The 17,131-nt window shown below is 42.3% G+C and overlaps 2 protein-coding genes across 6 annotated transcripts in view; one reads left to right on the top strand and one right to left on the bottom strand.

The window, feature by feature from the left end:
- SSR3 (signal sequence receptor subunit 3) overlaps positions 1–11,472 on the top strand; it is a 38,847-nt gene extending 27,375 nt beyond the window's left edge. For both annotated transcript variants that reach the window (XM_008513590.2, XM_070582165.1), the window contains 3 exons: positions 2,789–2,887; positions 7,733–7,864; positions 8,897–11,472. In XM_008513590.2, the coding sequence (XP_008511812.1) occupies positions 2,789–2,887; positions 7,733–7,864; positions 8,897–8,963 (298 nt within the window). In that variant the 3' untranslated portion in view covers positions 8,964–11,472. The remainder of the gene's footprint in view (positions 1–2,788; positions 2,888–7,732; positions 7,865–8,896) is intronic.
- Positions 11,473–13,300: 1,828 nt separating this feature from the next.
- Positions 13,301–17,131, bottom strand: part of KCNAB1 (potassium voltage-gated channel subfamily A regulatory beta subunit 1) — a 365,135-nt gene continuing 361,304 nt past the window's right edge. For all 4 annotated transcript variants that reach the window (XM_008513588.2, XM_070582162.1, XM_008513589.2 and 1 more), the window contains one exon: positions 13,301–15,141. In XM_008513588.2, coding sequence (XP_008511810.1) covers positions 15,052–15,141 — 90 coding nt within the window. In that variant the 3' untranslated portion in view covers positions 13,301–15,051. The remainder of the gene's footprint in view (positions 15,142–17,131) is intronic.

Raw genomic sequence — 17,131 nt, 5'->3', positions numbered from 1 at the left:
TTGGTTTAGTATTAAATATTGCCACTGACATCGAAACTCCTCCAGATTTGCAAGATGGTTAAGGTTCAAAGACCCAGGGAGATGCTGAGTCTGGGTGGGTGTTGGTAGTGGAGGAAGATGACTTTAGAGTAGACAGTCTGGGGTCAGTCCTGGCGCTGATGCTCTTAAGTGTATGCCTTGGGCATACGTTTTACCTCTCTAGACTGCAGAGCCCTGAGCTGTAAATTGGGGCTAGTAGGGGTACCTCATGGGTGGTGAGGATTAAATATGGTAGTATGTGTGGCCTGTTAAGCATAGTCTGGCACATGGTAAATGCTTTCGAGCAGTGTTGGAGAGGCAGGAGTGCAAGAGCCCTTAGGAACTTTTTTTTTTTTAAAAAGATTGGCACCTGAGCTAACAACAGTTGGCAATCTTTTTTTTTTCCTGCTTTATCTGCCCCCCCCCGCCCCCCCCCCCCCCGTACATAGTTGTATATCTTAGTTGCAGGTCCTTCTAGTTGTGGCAGGTGGGACGCCGCCTCAGCGTGGCCTGACGAGCGGTGCCATGTCCATGCCCAGGATCCAAACCCTGGGCCGCCACACTGGAGGGCGCGAACTTACCACTCGGCCAGGAGCCAGCCCCAGGAACTTTTTTTAAAGGTTGCATAACTTGCAAGATGTTTGCAAAGATGTTTTTAAAGATATTAAATAGAAACTAAATAGTATTTTTGTTTTTTTTATTCTGAAAAGATTGTGACATACTGATGTGAAAAATAATAGAAGAGATGCTGTTGATTTTGTGGGTTATCTCAGGGCTGAGTGCTGGGCCGCTGCGGTGACCCCTGTGTTGTTTTAGAGCACTCGGCACTGAGGGAGGTTTGTTATCTAAGAGCCCTAAGACGGGGTGGGGGGGGGGGTAGGGCTGCTGCTTCCTGAGCTGCAGTAAACCTATAGTGGAGTTGAATATAGAATTTTAGACCTAGAAGAGAAACTAGCTAGATGCCCGGTTCAGTCTCTTCAGGAAGACTTGTCACGTAGACAGATGATTAACTGTTTGTTCCAAAGATGCTTAGAAATAACCAACTCTTGAAAATAGTTAATTCCTGTGTCCCAGCATCCTGACAGTTGAGGCGGCGTGTGTGTTTTCCTCTCTTCAGCTTAGGACGATTTCTGCTGTAAACCATGTGTGTTTCTTTTCAATTGGCCTTTCTTAGAAAAAACGGGTCTCATGTGAAGTTCGAGAGACACTTACTGTGTGCCTGGTCTGCTAGAGAGGTTCAGAGGTGAGTCCTTGCCCTTGAGCAGTACGTTTACATAGTAAAGTGAGTCTGGTGAAGTTGGGTCTCTGGAGGAAGAAGTACATTCTGGTGTCCTGGAGTGTCTGTCTGCCCCTCAGCTGCCTTTTCGTGACGTTTCAGAACTTACTTCCTTTCATCTATTTTTCTTAGACGGACTGATTTTACTCCCTCTGGTTTTCAATTTGTGGAAAAATACATTAGTTGAAGCTGACTAAGGGTTTTCTTTTTAACAATGTTGATTCTAACTTGGTTCTTGAGTGGGAGAGAGAGATGGAGACACAGCTAAACTAGCCAGAGTTTGTGCTTAATTTGTGTGCCAGAAGCTCACATGGTTGAAGAAAGGTTGAAAACTGTTACCTTGGATGACCTCGGCTTTCTTTTCAGGAATCCTTCCTGATTCCTCCACAGTCCTTGGTACACTGACTGGAAGTAGATGTAGCATAGTAATGGGGGATCAATGAATGGAATGTCAAGTGAACGTATTTCTGTCTCTGTGGTCCACATCTTGTTGCTGTTAATATGTCTCAGTTTTGTGTTGAATGTTTTCATAGTGGGACTGTGTAGGTAATTGTTGTATTTTGCTTGTGAAGATCAGTTATTACTTTTTCTTCTGTATTTATGTATTATGTATTTATGTGTTACGTATTTATGGCTAGTCAGTTTCTCCTATATTATGAAAAATAGACCATGTTGAATTTAAATGTCATAATCTTTGGGAGGCTTTCTGAATTTCATCATAGTTTAGATTTTATCCTCTTTCACTTTTATAACCCCGTCTGATAAAATTCACCTTATAGGTTTTTTGATGAGTATACATTTAATTTTTTTCTTATCTGACTCATCACTGAGGATTCCGATCTGATCTGTTGAATAACACATCCAGCCTTTTGTGACTGATTCTGTAATTATCTTTTGGTGCAACCCTCATACCAGTGGTTCATTTAACCAAAGTGGTGTGGTCAGTCCCTGACTATGTGGTATTACTTCTTTTTAGTGAAATCGTCCTTTGGAGTGGAGTTAAAAGCTTTACCTTAAGATGTTACAGCTGTTAATTCCCTTTGTTTTTTTAAGCCTCATTTTCTCTCCTGTTACTTACTGGAATTGAACTCATATCATTTGCTAGTGCCTTATCAAATTTATTTACCCTATAATTTAACTGTTCAACAAATAAATTTATAGGGTAAAACAATGGAGTTATAATGATTCATAACTAAATTGTGCTAATAGCATTTGACTTTTATTTTCACTTTAAATACCTAAACTTTGGAAAATTCTCCCTCTTGAGCAGAAATCAAAACACATAACTAATCGACTACGTCTTGGAAGTTTCTTGAACTCCCTCTCTTTTGGCTAGTACAGTGTAAAACTTAGAACTTGTTGTCCAGCTTATTTTCTTGAAATATAAAGTATTGTACAGTTGCCAATACAAAATATGAGTACAGAGTGTTTCCGAGAGAGCGAGCATGGTGTTCACTCCTGGAGCGGGTGGAAACTTTTTTCTTTTCCTTCTAGAGTAGCACAGAAGAGGGAGGACGCTGTTTCCAAGGAAGTGACTCGAAAGCTGTCTGAAGCCGATAATCGGAAGATGTCTCGGAAGGAAAAAGACGAAAGGTTTGACTCCTTATTTGAAGTGTTTGTGATAATCAAAAACGGGGATACTGTGTATAAAATAAGCTTTAGATTTCTACTCAGAGAACGTAGATGTTGGAGTTGTCTGAGGTACACGTTAGAATTGTAGACGACGTAGTCATGGGAGCAATAACCACTGACTTTTTGAGTGTTTCTTACTATCAAATACTTTTCTCTGTGCTGAGCACAGTTTGTTCTTTCCTCTGAAGAGCTCTGTGAGGTAGGTTCTCTTGGTTCTCCATTTTACACCTGAGGGAACTGAGGTGCAAGGGCTCAGGGACTTGCCCTCCGCCAGCGGTTAGCGGGTGGAAAGCCTGCAGTGAGAACGGGCCAGCAGGCGGGCGGGTGGAGAGCTTGTGCTTGTGACCACTTTGCTGGAATCGAGAGGCCTGCAGAGCCTCGTCCAGTGCTGCCTCTGCCGCTCGATAGCTGTGTGACCTTGAATGTCTCACCTGACCTCTCTGGGTCTGAAGAGTTGAGTATTGTGTGTTAGCGTTCTTAGGTGGTGGTATTTCTGTTGCTGAGCTTCCCCAGGGACATCCAGTTTTTGGTTATCTGCATTGGTTGGGAAAAAGAAGAGAACTGGGTTTGTCTCCTGTCGCCTGATTCTGTGCCACATTTGTTAGTCCCCACCCCAGTTTTTCCTGCCAACTGCTCTTAGAAGGCTTAATAAAGAGCGTAACGTCTGAGTAGCAGCAGCCTCTGAGTGATGGAGTCAGCTTGGGCTTAAGAGTTGCCAGATGGTTCAGTAGAGTCATGTGTCGAGGTTGTTTTCATGGATCTTAAGTTGTAGTATCTACAGGGTGCTTTGTGAAATGAAATTTTTTCCCCACTTTGCTCCATAAAGGCTTTGTGGGGACTTGTAGTATTCAAGTGCACATAAAACAAAACAGTACAATTTTAAAAGATCAGAAACTGTTTGAAAAGTAAGAAAATGTGGGTGAACAAGGACCTCGGGGTTAGTTATAGCAGATGGGCACTGAACTTAGCTCGAGCCTGCTAGTGTCGGGGGAAGCATCTGAGGCCTTACAGCTTTCCTGATCTCATGGGAGGCCGCATGCGAGTCCTGAAAAGAAACTTTCTCGGCACTGAATCTTGGAAGGACTTTACCACGTGCATCCTTAATTAAGGGACACTGGGTAACTTAATGAACAATGTCTTCTACGGTGGTTTTGGAAAGGCACCAAAACATTTTTGAAATGGTTTCTCCCATGGATTCTTTATAAAACTGAAGGCATAATATTAAGATCATGACAATGAAGGCCCTTCTTCAGGGAACAGCTAGAATGTGGTTTGGGTGCATAGCTTTCTGATTGCAACTATTTGCATAGGGATAGAGGTTAGAGAATCTAGAAAACTTTAAAAAAAAATTTTATATTGAGGTGCTGGCCCCGTGGCCGAGTGGTTAAGTTCGCGCGCTCCGCTGCAGGCCGCCCAGTGTTTTGTTCGTTCAAATCCTGGGCGCGGACATGGCACTGCTCATCAAACCACGCTGAGGCGGCATCCCACATGCCATAACTAACAGGACCTACAACGAAGAATATACAACTATGTACTGGGGGGCTTTGGGGAGAAAAAGGAAAAAAATAAAGTCTTTAAAAAAAATTTTATATTGATCGATAATATTTATGAAAACACTGGTTCTTAAACTGGAGTGCCATCATAGTTACCCAGTTTCAAAATGCTTGTTATAGCTCCTACAGGTTTCAGGTGATTAGTTAGATCAGAGGTGGCAAATGAGTCTCGTCTGCCCACTGCAGACTCACTTGATTTGGTCTGGCACGTGTTCTGGATCCTGGGACCTGTATCAGAATCTTTCTCAGTGTGGCGTTCAAGTAGTCACTGCTAGTGGATTGGAGTTGGAATGGGAAATGAAACCTCTTTGTTATTCGCTAGACCAGATATTTCTTTTTTTTTTTGAGGAAGATTAACCCTGAGCTAACTACTGCTGGTCTTCCTCTTTTTTACTGAGGAAGCCTGGCCCTGAGCTAACATCAGTGTCCATCTACCTCTACTTTTTTTTTATATGTGGGACGCCTGCCACAGCATGGCATGCCAAGCGGTGCCGTGTCCGCACCCGGGATCCGAACTGGTGAACCCCGGGCCCCCGAGAAGTGAAACGTGCGAACTTAACCGCTCCGCCACCGGGGCTGGCCCCAAGACCAGATATTTCAAAGTAGGATGAAGCAGAGGTTTCATTGACACATAAAGTTCAGAGTGTCAGAATATTATAAAATTTCTATTCCTGTCAGCAGTAGAAATTTGTGCTGTCAGTATTTTTCTTTCAAAAAGCCACACTGGCTGTACTCAGGATTCACTCTGATGACTGGGACCAAGACTCCCATGAAGATCTAGTATTTTTCTCCCTCAAAGGATGAGTTGCTTCTAGGAGATGTGATTTAAGAGAATGCTTATGAGCACCTCTTTGCCTGGGTGTGTCTCTCTCAATCTCCGTCTCCAGTTATTTGGAATATGCACTCCGTGCCACTTTGAGACTGCTTTGCCATCCATCCAAGGATGGAAGTTAGCAGAGGAGAATCAGAGATTCATTAACGCTTGTCCCGAGGTGTGAGTGTTACTTCTCCTTCACTTGCTGACTGTCATTTAACATTATGTGATTGTAACAGTTGAGTTTGGTCTCAACTTTTCTCTTGTTGTAGGAAGTGCTCCTTCGAAAAATGGCTCCTTTGGAAGTGCTCTCCCAAACTAGGTTTCCTACCGGTGAGGCTTTCGCGGAACCATTGCTGATGAGGGCATTTGGGGGTCCTAAATGTTTTCAAAATGCACCAGGATATAGGTGGACTAGAAAAAGTTCCAAAAGCTGTCAGCCAGTCCTGATTGTTTATACACTGACACAAACACGTGGTCATATTGGAAGCTGGCGTAACCTAAAGGATTGAGCCGCTTCTTTCGTCAAAACTGTTTTGAAGTTGGCTCTGATTCAGGGCATGACAGGGAGTTAGGGAGAAGCACTGTGATGGGGGTGGGGTAATTTAAGCATCCTTAGTAAAGGCATGCTAGTAGCCTATTAAGGAACCTGTCTTGACTGGGTCTTGTGCCAGAGTCTTAAAAACAGAGATTCTGGAATTGTTCTGAGTGTTTTCCAGCATTAAACTATGTTGGGACTATGCTTATTTCTGAGCTGTTGTTGTCTTTTGATTGACACCAGTGTTGGAATAGTATAATGTATTTCCTCCGATTCAAAGTCATGTATGTTTTTTAAATTTACCTTTAAGCTTCTCTGAAATCAGAAGCTGTTTTATAGTTGATGGTTGCATTTAATGTAATATCCTTCATTTCTCCAAAACTTAAAGTAAATCGAAGATTTATTAAGTTGATGGTATCCATAGAATCAAGGAAATATGGTATATGTATTAAAGACCACAAGTTCTTATGATGGAGATAAGGTCCTGATACCCTTCATTTAGCTCCTTGATAGCCAAGTTTGTTGACTTTGGATTAGAATATTTGTTGAATAAAACCTGGCATTTACAAATGACATTAGCTTTAGGATTAGTGCTGTCTTTAGGATTGGTGAAAGGTATCACCTGGCCCCAGAGTAGTGTACCTTTTGAGGGAACAAAGCATCTATGGCAGTGACTTTCAGCCTTGTTGATAATGACATGTAGTAAAAAATAATTTTACCTTTGAACAAATATACTCATAGATAGACACTTGCAAATGTGTCCCAAAACAGTAATTACCCTACTGTGTGATGCACTTGATATTTTCCTATTTAATTTCTTAACAAAAATGCTAGTCTTGGGGCCGGCCCGTTGGTGCAGCAGTTAAGTGCGCACATTCCACTTCTCGGCGGCCCGGGGTTTGCCATTTGGATCCTGAGTGTGGACATGGCGTAGCTTGGCACGCCATGCTGTGGTAGACGTCCCACATATAAAGTAGAGGAGATGGGCACGGGTGTTCGCTCAGGGCCAGGCTTCCTCAGCAAAAAGCGGAGGACTGGCAGTAGTTAGTTCAGGGCTAAGCTTCCTTAAAAAAAATAAATGAGATAAATAAATAAATGGATTTTACAGAAGTTAGAAAATCCTCCTGATGATCAAGCAGATTCTTTGTTTGAATTAAGATGGCTAGAGATAGTTGCAGCCAGGTCTGCTTCTGCGAGACCACACTCGGTTTTTCTCCTTGGGCTTGTCTAAGGTGTAGGATTGAGGACTGGGTCTGTAGGCTCTAGAGGCTCAAGCCAGCAGCCCAGGGAAGCTCTCTCAGGCTGCTGATCATCGAGTTTGTTTTAGGTGAGGACGTAGAGAAAGATGCCTGTTTTAGCTGCTGACGAAACGAAGCCAATTGCAGTTAATCAGTCCTTCCTCCAAAGCTCTCGCTGCCTGGGAAAAGGGAACATACCCAGAAACTGTTTTCCTCAGCATCAAAGAGTGAAATAGCATTGTCAGCAGTAAAAAGGGGACCGTTCTGATTAAGTTGAATATTAAAAAACATATTGTGTGGGGCCGGCCCCGTGGTGTAGTGCTTCAGTTCGGCACGTTCTGCTTTGGCAGCCTGGGTTTGTTTCCCGGGCGGGGACCTACCCCACTCGTCAGTTATGCCGCGACAGCGACCCACATACAAAATAGAGGAGGATTGGCACAGATGTTAGCTCAGGGCGAGTCTTCCTTGAGCAGAAAAAGTGGAAGATTGGCAACAGATGTTAGCCTAGGGCCACTCTTCCTCAACAGCAACAACAAAAAACACGCACATTGTGCCCAGCGCACTTAAGGAAAAACTTATTTTATAATGAGCTAGAGCCATTGTGGTATTGAAAATTTTTACTACATGTTTATGAACCCGATTAACTTGTTTCTGTGTCTGCAGAATCCTGTGGAAGAAGAATGAAGTTGCTGATTATGAAGCTACAACCTTTTCCATCTTCTATAACAACACCCTCTTCCTGGTCTTGGTCATTGTTGCTTCCTTCTTTATCTTGAAGAACTTCAACCCCACAGTGTATCCTTTGAAAGTTGGTATCTTTTTTAGAAGTCTGGAAACAGTAGTTTATTTGGTTTTGATTCGTCTGAGTATTTTAGTGGAAAGAAAAACTTCATGGGGAGTCAGTCCATTAAATAGCACTGTGACCCTTAGGCAGGTTTCTGGACATTTAAAATAAGGGCTTTTAGTTTGATTTAAAGTTCTTTTAAGTTTATAAATTATGACTTCATGATAAATACCAAGTATTACAAAGCAGTCTTACATACATGATTATATATACCTGCATCTGTAAAAAGAGTTGCAAGGAGTGAAAGCAGACTTGTCTGCTTGGGTAGCTGCGGGCGCAAGTCCACGTGTCTGCTGATGCTTGGCGCTTTGGGGTTGGGTGGATAGCCGGTGTAGTTAGAGGCACATTTGGTCATGTCTGTGCTCACTGTCAGGCTGCTCTTAGTTGAGCTTTGGGGCAAGAATCAGTCTTCTCTTGTTAAGGTAATTTATTCAAGGTGTTATCCAGGGATGGGAGGCAAACTTTTAACAGTTGGAGGTTCTGCTGTAGTTATATATCAGACACCCTTTGGCTTGTGTCTTCTGTGAATGCTGTTGGCCCCACGGTCTGAGAGGAGCTGAGGGCTATCGGCCCCTCCCCACTGCCCCAGGCCAGCTGTAGCCAAAACACTGAGACAGGCGGGCGGGAGACTTAGTTCTCCTTTGCCCCTGGGGGGAAAACAAGTCTCTTCTTCTTCCCCGTGTTCTTTGATCAGCTCCACTCCTGAAGGTTAAATAGAGTTCAGATGTTTGCTTTGTCGTCATGTGTTCTAGGTTTCTGTCTCAAGTGGATTTTTTTGAATTGGAGCACATTTCCGGTGAATGTTCTTCCTTCTTTGTAGTCTTCTGGCTTGTCACTTGTGTCTGCAGACAATGAGACTGCACGTCACTGTCCTGCAGTGTGTCAGGAGGGAAGCACTGCAGTCCAAAGTGATGGGCTCTATTTGTTTTGTTGAGAAGCGAATTTGGGGTTCTTAATTTCTCCTTAACATTAAATTCTTACAGGAACTACATTTTATCCATAAGTGCTTCATCAGGCCTCATCGCCCTCCTGTCTACTGGCTCCAAGTAGACCGTGTCAGCGTCGCCCCCGGCGTTGTGTCTCTGGGTGGCCTGTGGGCCGTGGAAAAGTAGCAGGTGGCCAGCGTGGGGGACACACACGATGTTTTATAGTCTGGAGGTTGAGGGTTTGAAAAACCAACAAAATGTAATTCAATATTTGTTTATTGGCTCTATTTTGACAGATTGTTGAAATTAAATGAAAGGGAAACTCAGAGTACCAGGACATTTATTAAAAGACAAAAATTCTCTCTCAATGTACTATAATCACAAGAGGAGAAAATAACTTGTTTCTTTAATCTGTCAGAGGTCACAGTAACCTGGAGTGAGCTGTTATTATTTATAATAGTAGCAAGAAGTTAAAAACTGGTTCTGTATGTTCCAAGCACAATATTACAACTTTTTTGAACCATAAATATCAGAATGAATTTTTTCCCCTTGGGATTGAACAGAAGCCTCATGTTTACAAGTCTCTGAACTGTGATTTGAAATAACTGAATCCAAGTTAAAAACATGGTTTCTCCAACTTGGGGAAGAAAAACTTGTGGAAAAGTTCTTTTTTTTTAAAGAAGAAAGGCAGCCAGGGTAATAACCTAAAAATAGCGTGCACACACGAGAGTTGTCCTGTGGGTTAAAGCACACAGTGTTCAGCGGTGGGGCTCTGGCCTGGTGGCCAGGGAGGTCAGCGTGACCCTGCTGTGTTGGTTTGCCCTGTTAAGAGGCTGGAGCCATTGTTTTCCCTGAGCAGAGTCTCACACCACTGGAGGAATGTTGAGTAAGAGAGAGAACCACTTTCCTGAATATCGACCTGTCAAAGACCGAAGTAAATTTTGTTCCAGAATTCTAAGAACACTTTAAGGAGTTACAGTGGTTTTAGTGCTTGTTAGCGTTTTTCCATTAGGACTTTTAGTAAATTTGACCCTTTGGTCCACAGGTCCTCATAGATTGTGGGACCCTCTTCAGCCCTTGAGGGTCCAGCCAAGAGTGGTCTCTTGCATTTTTTAACGAATGTATGTACAGATACTATCGTTTTCTGTGTGTGCCACGATTTAAGAAAGTTGGGAAGGCTCTTCTTGAACCTGTATCCACTTAAAAGGTTATGGAATCACAGGTGACAGTCGGTTTCACATTCCTGTTAACTTTTGACCACATCTAGTAATTTCCTACAAGCAGTACGTCAAAGGAAATAGCACATTACTAATGCCTAATCTTAACTTTAATCTTTGGTTTCCCCTTCTAAATTTAAGATGGATGTTGCAAATAATATTCGCTGTTTTACTTAAAAGTTTATAGAAAGGCATTCGTCAAGAGTTCATCTTCCACTTGCATGCTGTTGCATGTTCTGTAAGGCCACATCCACGAACCTGGAAGGAAGAGGGGGCAGGAGTACATTGCAGAGCGACCCGGATTGCCTCCGGTTGGGCGTTCTCTCTCAGCTCCTGGAGGTTGGCGGTTCCTCCTTCGGTGCGTTAGCCATTTGCCGTCACTAGTGACCCGGAGTGAGCGGGGAGTCAGCAGAGATGTGCTGAAGGGTGGTCTCACACGTGAGAGCTTTTTAGTTATTTTAACTTTTTTTCCTGTCACTAAATAATGAGGTCAGTAGTTTGATGGTGGCATGGGGTTTGTGTACCAAATGCATTTGCTTACTTGACAAAATGACTCTGACAAACCATCAGTGTTGACTGTTTGTTACCAGAGCTGGGCCAAGTTGGGAAGTACCTTTTTAAATAGCTGGTAAAAACATTGTCGCTAGATGGCAGTGCCTGTATGGATGGGGGAAGTTGCCGCCATTCTCTAATGCAGTGTAGCTGAGACGGGGTGGTGAGATGGGGCATCAGCTTAATACTCTTCAAAGAATTTCTTTTGACTTAATAAATTGAATAGTTTGTAGAAAAGCAAGTAAGCAAAATTGGGTTTTGGTCCTGAATTTTTCCTATAGCACTTTTTGTTTTTAATCCTGATAATGGTTTTTGGCTTTCTGTGCCCTGTAAGTGTTAAAGCGTATTCTCACAGTCCACAGTCTCGATGACAGATATACTGCACCGGGACTTAGGCTCAGGACATGCAGAAGAGCGGAACGGCAGCGTGGCACATGGAATTAGGATGTGCTGAATCTGGTTCAGGGAAGAAAAACCTGCTGTGGTAGAATTTTTATCCTAAAAAGACACTGCTGTTATCTAACACCTTACGGTAAAGGGGTTCTGCTACAATTGAGGTGCAAAGTGGTTAAATTCCTATTTTTTCACACTCCTGTGATAAGTGGAGGCTTAAAGGGTTGGAACATTTACATTTCCCTATTTTTAGTTTCCTCATTTACAACTGAACAAAACTTAATAAAAATCTCCGATTAAAATTAGCCAGTAAAAATTTACTGGTAGTCCTATTTGGTGTATTATTCTATCATGGAAAGAGTAATTTGAAACAAGGTTTGAAGTTAACTGAAATATGGAGGTTGGATTCATACCCAAAATTCTTGTGGAAGGTCTTATTAAGTATCATTAAACTTTGATTTTTTAAATTTATATTTTCCCTACACTTCTTTATAAGAACCACGTGAATAAGTACATCATCTTTATTACATTATTTCACATTAACCTGATTTTGATTTCCCACACACATGGATGTGCATTTTGTGGTTACTGATGGGCCGTGTGGCAGTGACGGGGTCGTGTGGTTATACTACAGAGCAGACCATCGGGCCTCTGCCGGTATGTGCCTGCTGTGCCCTCCTGCCCACCCATGTCTGTTTTCAGTGTCGTGCCCATCGCTGCTGCTTCTGGAGACACGAAGGGAGGGGAGACAGACAAGACCACCGCGAGAACCAGTCTGCAGACAGATGTGTTTGGGCTGTAAGAGGTCATCTCTCACCCCCGTGGACTTCCAAGCAGGGCAGTTAGTTGAAGATGAGGAGGGCGTTTTGAGTGGTTGGTTTAGATTTTCATAGAGATGTCACTGGCCTTAATGAGCTTTCATTGCATCTCTGATCTTTGCCTCTTAACTGATCCTGAATTTGGATTCATGCCCAAACTTTTTTTTTTTTTTTTATTAATGTTATGATAGATTACAACCTTGTGAGATTTCAGTTGTACATTTTTGTTAGTCATGTTGTGGGTACACCACTTCCCCCTTTGTGCCCTCCCCCCACCCCCCCTTTTCCCTGGAAACCACCGATCAGATCTCCTTATCAATATACTAACTTCCACCTTTGAGTGGAGTCATATAGAGTTCGTCTTTCTCTGACTGGCTTATTTCGCTTAACATAATACCCTCGAGGTCCATCCACGTTGTTGTGAATGGGCCAATTTTGTCTTTTTTTATGGCTGAGTAGTATTCCATTGTGTATATATACCACATCTTCTTTATCCAATCATCAGTTTCTGGGCATGTAGGTTGGTTCCACGTCTTGGCTATTGTAAATAATGCTGCGATGAACATGGGGTGCAACGGACTCTTGAGATTTCTGATTTCAGGTTCTTAGGATAGATACCCAGTAATGGGATCATGCCCAAGCTTTTTTAACGTAAAAACATCATGGTTACTTTTTCATAAAGGTTTAAAGCTAAAGGAAGAAAGTCATTCTTAAAAGAGCACTGAAGTGGAGCATAGAATACTTGGGTTCTACACCTGGTTCTGCCATCAACTAGCAGTGTGAGTTTCAGTGAGTCCTTTCATCTCTCCAGGCCTGGTTTCATTTGCCAAGGAGAGGTGGCCTTGAAAGTGGCTAAGGTCCCTTGAATCTTTGACATCTATCTGATGACTTTTGGCACTTTATTGATGAAGATGAAGTGACAGTTCTTGAAGTGGGAAGGCAGTTACAGGCTTTCTAGTTTGCATTTCCTCTGACCAAGATTTCAGTATGTGGACGGCTGCTGCTCAGCTTACCTTTAGGAATGGTATATTCTCTGCCAAGGAATTCTTCCCAGAAAAGAAAAGAAAAAATGATAGTGCATGGAAATTCTTCTTAGAGATGTAACTGAAATGTATTTCTTATCTAGTATATTTACCATGGCAGATGATTCATATATTAAAAAAACTAGCTGTTTCCGTGGCTAAGCAGTACTGTTTGTATTTGGTTTTAATTTGTAGGCTCTTTTAAATGAGTTTGAGAAGCTATAACCTTAGTGCAGTGTATTTCTAAAAGCCAATGAGAAATGTATCTGTAGTAATCATTTTCTCCATTAATAAGAAAAAAAGTTTGCATTGCAATTTAAATCTTGCTAACTGCTTTCTGTTAGGTATCTTTCAGTGCAGCTTACCTGCCAACATAGTTTTTATTTAAATGATTTTTCCTGCCTGTTTATGGAGATGGATATATATAGTGCCTTAAATGAAAGATCAGATAAAAACAGATTAAATGTGCCAAATGCTTTTATTACTCTAAGCAAATTAATAAGTTAAATGACAGTTCCAATTAGACAACTTTAGCTCATTTATACATATAGTGGTTCACTGGATTGGTTGAGTACACAATGAACAACTGAAAGTGATCCATTTCCATCATTAATCTGATACACTTCGGTAAAAACCCCAAACTATTTCCCTATTAGAATACTATTTTCCTATTAGAATTAGAATTCCCTTTTAGAATAGTAGTAATCAAAAAGGAAATTTGTTGATATTTCACACTAACATTTTAAGATTTAGAACTTAACTATGAAATACGTATCTGGAAATGATGGCAGAAAATAGCATTTAAAGCTGATAGTATATTTCTTCTGTAAGTCTCAAAGTGATTTCTGTATGGGAGACCTGCTGGTCAGAAAATTAAATTAGAATTTTGTACATGCTCAGATGTCCGAATAGAGATATAGGATCCCCCCCCCCCAACCCCGTGTTTTCTCCCTTGTTACAGGTACACACAATGCATTCTCATAGTTTTTTTCAAGTGGAATATTCATGAGGGTAGGGAGCCAATAGAGGCAGGGCTCGTTAGACCTCAGCTTCTGGTTGCAGCAAGGCCAGACTCCCCCTGCCCGCCCCATCCATGCAGAGAGCTTTCATGCATGTGGTGTAGTGCAGGTAATGTGTTTATAGAGTCAGGAAGTTCTTCAACATTTGCTTTTCATTGGGCAAGTCAATTCACCCAGCATATGCTGAGTAGGAATAGCATTTTTCAGAAGGCCCCTGATTCACTTTTACGTTCATAACTCCTCAAAAACAGCAAATGTTATATTGTAAAATCCCAGTGCTAATTAAACAGCAAACATGGGGCTTTCTGGGTATTTTACAGGTTTACTTAGAAAACTGAGCATGTGTATATTTATTTTTAAAGTTCAAATATTTAATCTTGCAGAAGCTGTGCCCACAAGCAGTCAAAAGTATAAAGCAGATTTTAATAAAATGTCAAAAATGAACACTTCATTGCAGATACACTTTATTCAAAGATAAGCTCCCACAGCAGTATAATCCTCCCTTTCTTAAGTTAACCGCAATGTCTCTAAAGATTGGGGTGTGCGTCCTTTTACCATCTCTACATGTAAATAGACATGGCATTGTTAGCATCCTAATAGACTTCTTGGATAAATTGCTCTATGGGGTCATTCTTGGGGGCAAGCAACAGTGAATATTTAAAAGGTAGTGAGAGCAAATACCTAGGAATTTTCGTTTTTTTGAATGACGAAAAAACTTGCTAACATGAATGTGAAAATAGAAAAAAAGTAAAGTTTCTGCTTATTCTCTCAAGCAAGACTTCTGAGTGAACAAAGGCTACTCTTTCTAATGCAGTCCACATTGCATCTGTGGCTTTTGTTCCTTTGAAAAAATATATCTCTACAGCCTTCTCTGAGTTACTAAATGCCTGAAGGTCATGTCTTCCCCTCCTACACTTCCCACTGCATAAGCATGAGGTGTACTGAGCAACGCAAGGACTGGCGACTCCTGTCCAAAGAAGAAAATAGAATGGAGTTTCTTGGTTGTGAGATTTCAGATGTGCTCATAATTCAGGTGCACAGTGGTAGCAACAGCAGACCCCTCAGGATCCGGGGACACTAGAGGTTGAGCAGCAGGCTGCTAAGGGATTCAGAAGACTGGCTAGTAACACCATTCTGTACTGGTGGAGACCGCTGTTGGAACCATGTGGCTCCTGCGGCTCCTGCACTGCCTTACGATCTGTAGTCCTTTTTGCTGTAGGGCTTGTTGCGCAGTATGTTATCAATCTCATTTACCACATGTGTTGTCATCTTTGGGAGAACCTGAGACCGTGAGAAGTACAAAGGATGTGGTTAGTGCTTGAAATTGGTTTCTTGTGCTCAATATTAAGCAAAGTCATCTTGACTTGTATACCTTTATAAACTGCAAGTAGAATGTACGCTCCCCACCAGACTGTAGGCTCCGTGAGGTCAGGGACCTTGTTGCATTCACCGCTGTACCTCCAGTGCCTGTAAGTGCTTGGCCCATATTTGGTGCTCGTAATTATTAGTTGACTGAGTAAATGAAGGCATAAGGTATAAATGAGGGCTCACAGAAATATATCCAGAGCTGCTGGATATATAATGCAAGCTGCATATGTAATTTTAGATTTTCTAGTGGCCACATTTATAAAAGTGGAAAGAGACAGGTGAAATTAATATGTAGTTTTACTCTATTATATCTAAAATATTTTGACTTGTAGTCCCTATAGAAAACTATTAAGATCCTTACCTTTTTTTTAAGTACTGTCTTTCAAGTCCAGTGTACATTTTACACGTACAGCACATCTCCTTTTGGCCTAGCTACCTTGCATGCACTCAGTAGCCACTTGTGGCTAGAGGCTACGGTAGTGGACAGCACAAGTCTAGAGACTGGTGAGAGATTCTTTACCACTGGGTGTCAGAACCCTGGTAAAGGATGGCCAGGGCTTGACAGGCATCCCAGGCAGATGGAATAGCATGAAAAAGTGGACAGTCCATGAAATGGAGTGATAAGTATAGAGTGAGTGGTGGAGGTGTGGAAGTGGTAGGAATAGGGGGAAGAGAAGTTGGGGTAAAAAGTGTGGAAGGCCTTGAATGCCATTTTTTGGAGTTGTGACTATTCCTTAGGCAGTGGGGAAACTGTCAGGGCTTCTCAGCGGGGAGTGACCCCATCAGACACCTGGTGGTAGTCTGAAGGATGAGTTGGAGGAGATTGAAAGGGGACACAGATGTTAGCCAGTGACACCAAGGGCCTTAACTAGGATGGGGCAGTGGAGTAGAGAAGGGGAGTGGATCTGAGGCACTTTGAAAGAGGAAGATTTCAAGGCTGGGTGACCAGAAGGTTATTGATGTAGGTTCTCGGGACTGGAAAGCATAGAAGTCATTTGGAGAAACTTTGGAGCAGGGTGTGTTGAGTGAAAGGTGCCTCTGGGAGTTCGTGTAGAAATGACTTGTAGGCAGCCTGGCCGCTGGAAGTGCAGCTGAGGAGCGTGGGAGGAGGGCTGGAGTCCAGGGTTTGCGAGTCATTTGCATGGACATGCTAATCGAAGCCCTGGGAAAGGAGGCCGGCGCAGGGGCTAGCGTTTATTGGGAGAAGTGGGCCAAGGGCACACATTACACCATAAGACGAGGGCCGGATGCAGACTTTTTCACAGGAATAGTCTGACCCTGTGTGGAGACTGTGGTGAAATACACTTATGACGCCCAATTTGCGGTTTCTGCCTCCCCCTTCCCCTGCTGCAATCGCCTTGGCCAGGGTGACCTGGTTTCACTCAAGTGCTGTCCTCAGAAACCTCAGGGCTTGGCAGAGCTGTGGAGCTACTCAGCCTGGGAAACTGGTTTCAGTTAACATTTTCCTAACCGAAGCTAAAGGGAGAGTTCGAGTTCCCACCAGCTGTGGAGTCTCAGAGGATCTGAACTAATGTATTATTTCAAGTGAGACTGCAACAGTGAGACCCAAAGCTAGAAACTAGATTTGTTGGAAGATTTGTGTCTCAAACATAGTGGGTTAGCCGTGTGAAGAAAAAATGTCTTCATTCATTACACCAAAATAAATCTCAGAAGAGATTTAAACATTAAAAAAATGAAAGCATAAAAGTACTTGAATAAAACATGAAAAACACGGAGAGTGTTGGAAGACCTAAATTTTCAGGAGAAGCCATACATCCAGAATTTTATGTGAAATTGCCCAATTTTTTAATGTTGTCAACTGTTTTAAAACATTTTTATCTACTAGACATGACACAAATATCCCACGGGCCACCAGTTTTGCAACCTTGGTGTTATACTGACT

The sequence above is a fragment of the Equus przewalskii genome, chromosome 18 (genome assembly GCF_037783145.1).
Source record: "Equus przewalskii isolate Varuska chromosome 18, EquPr2, whole genome shotgun sequence".
Taxonomy (NCBI): Eukaryota; Metazoa; Chordata; class Mammalia; order Perissodactyla; family Equidae; genus Equus; species Equus przewalskii.
The sequence above is the reverse complement of the archived record's forward strand: the minus strand, read 5'-3'. Positions and strand labels throughout refer to the sequence as shown.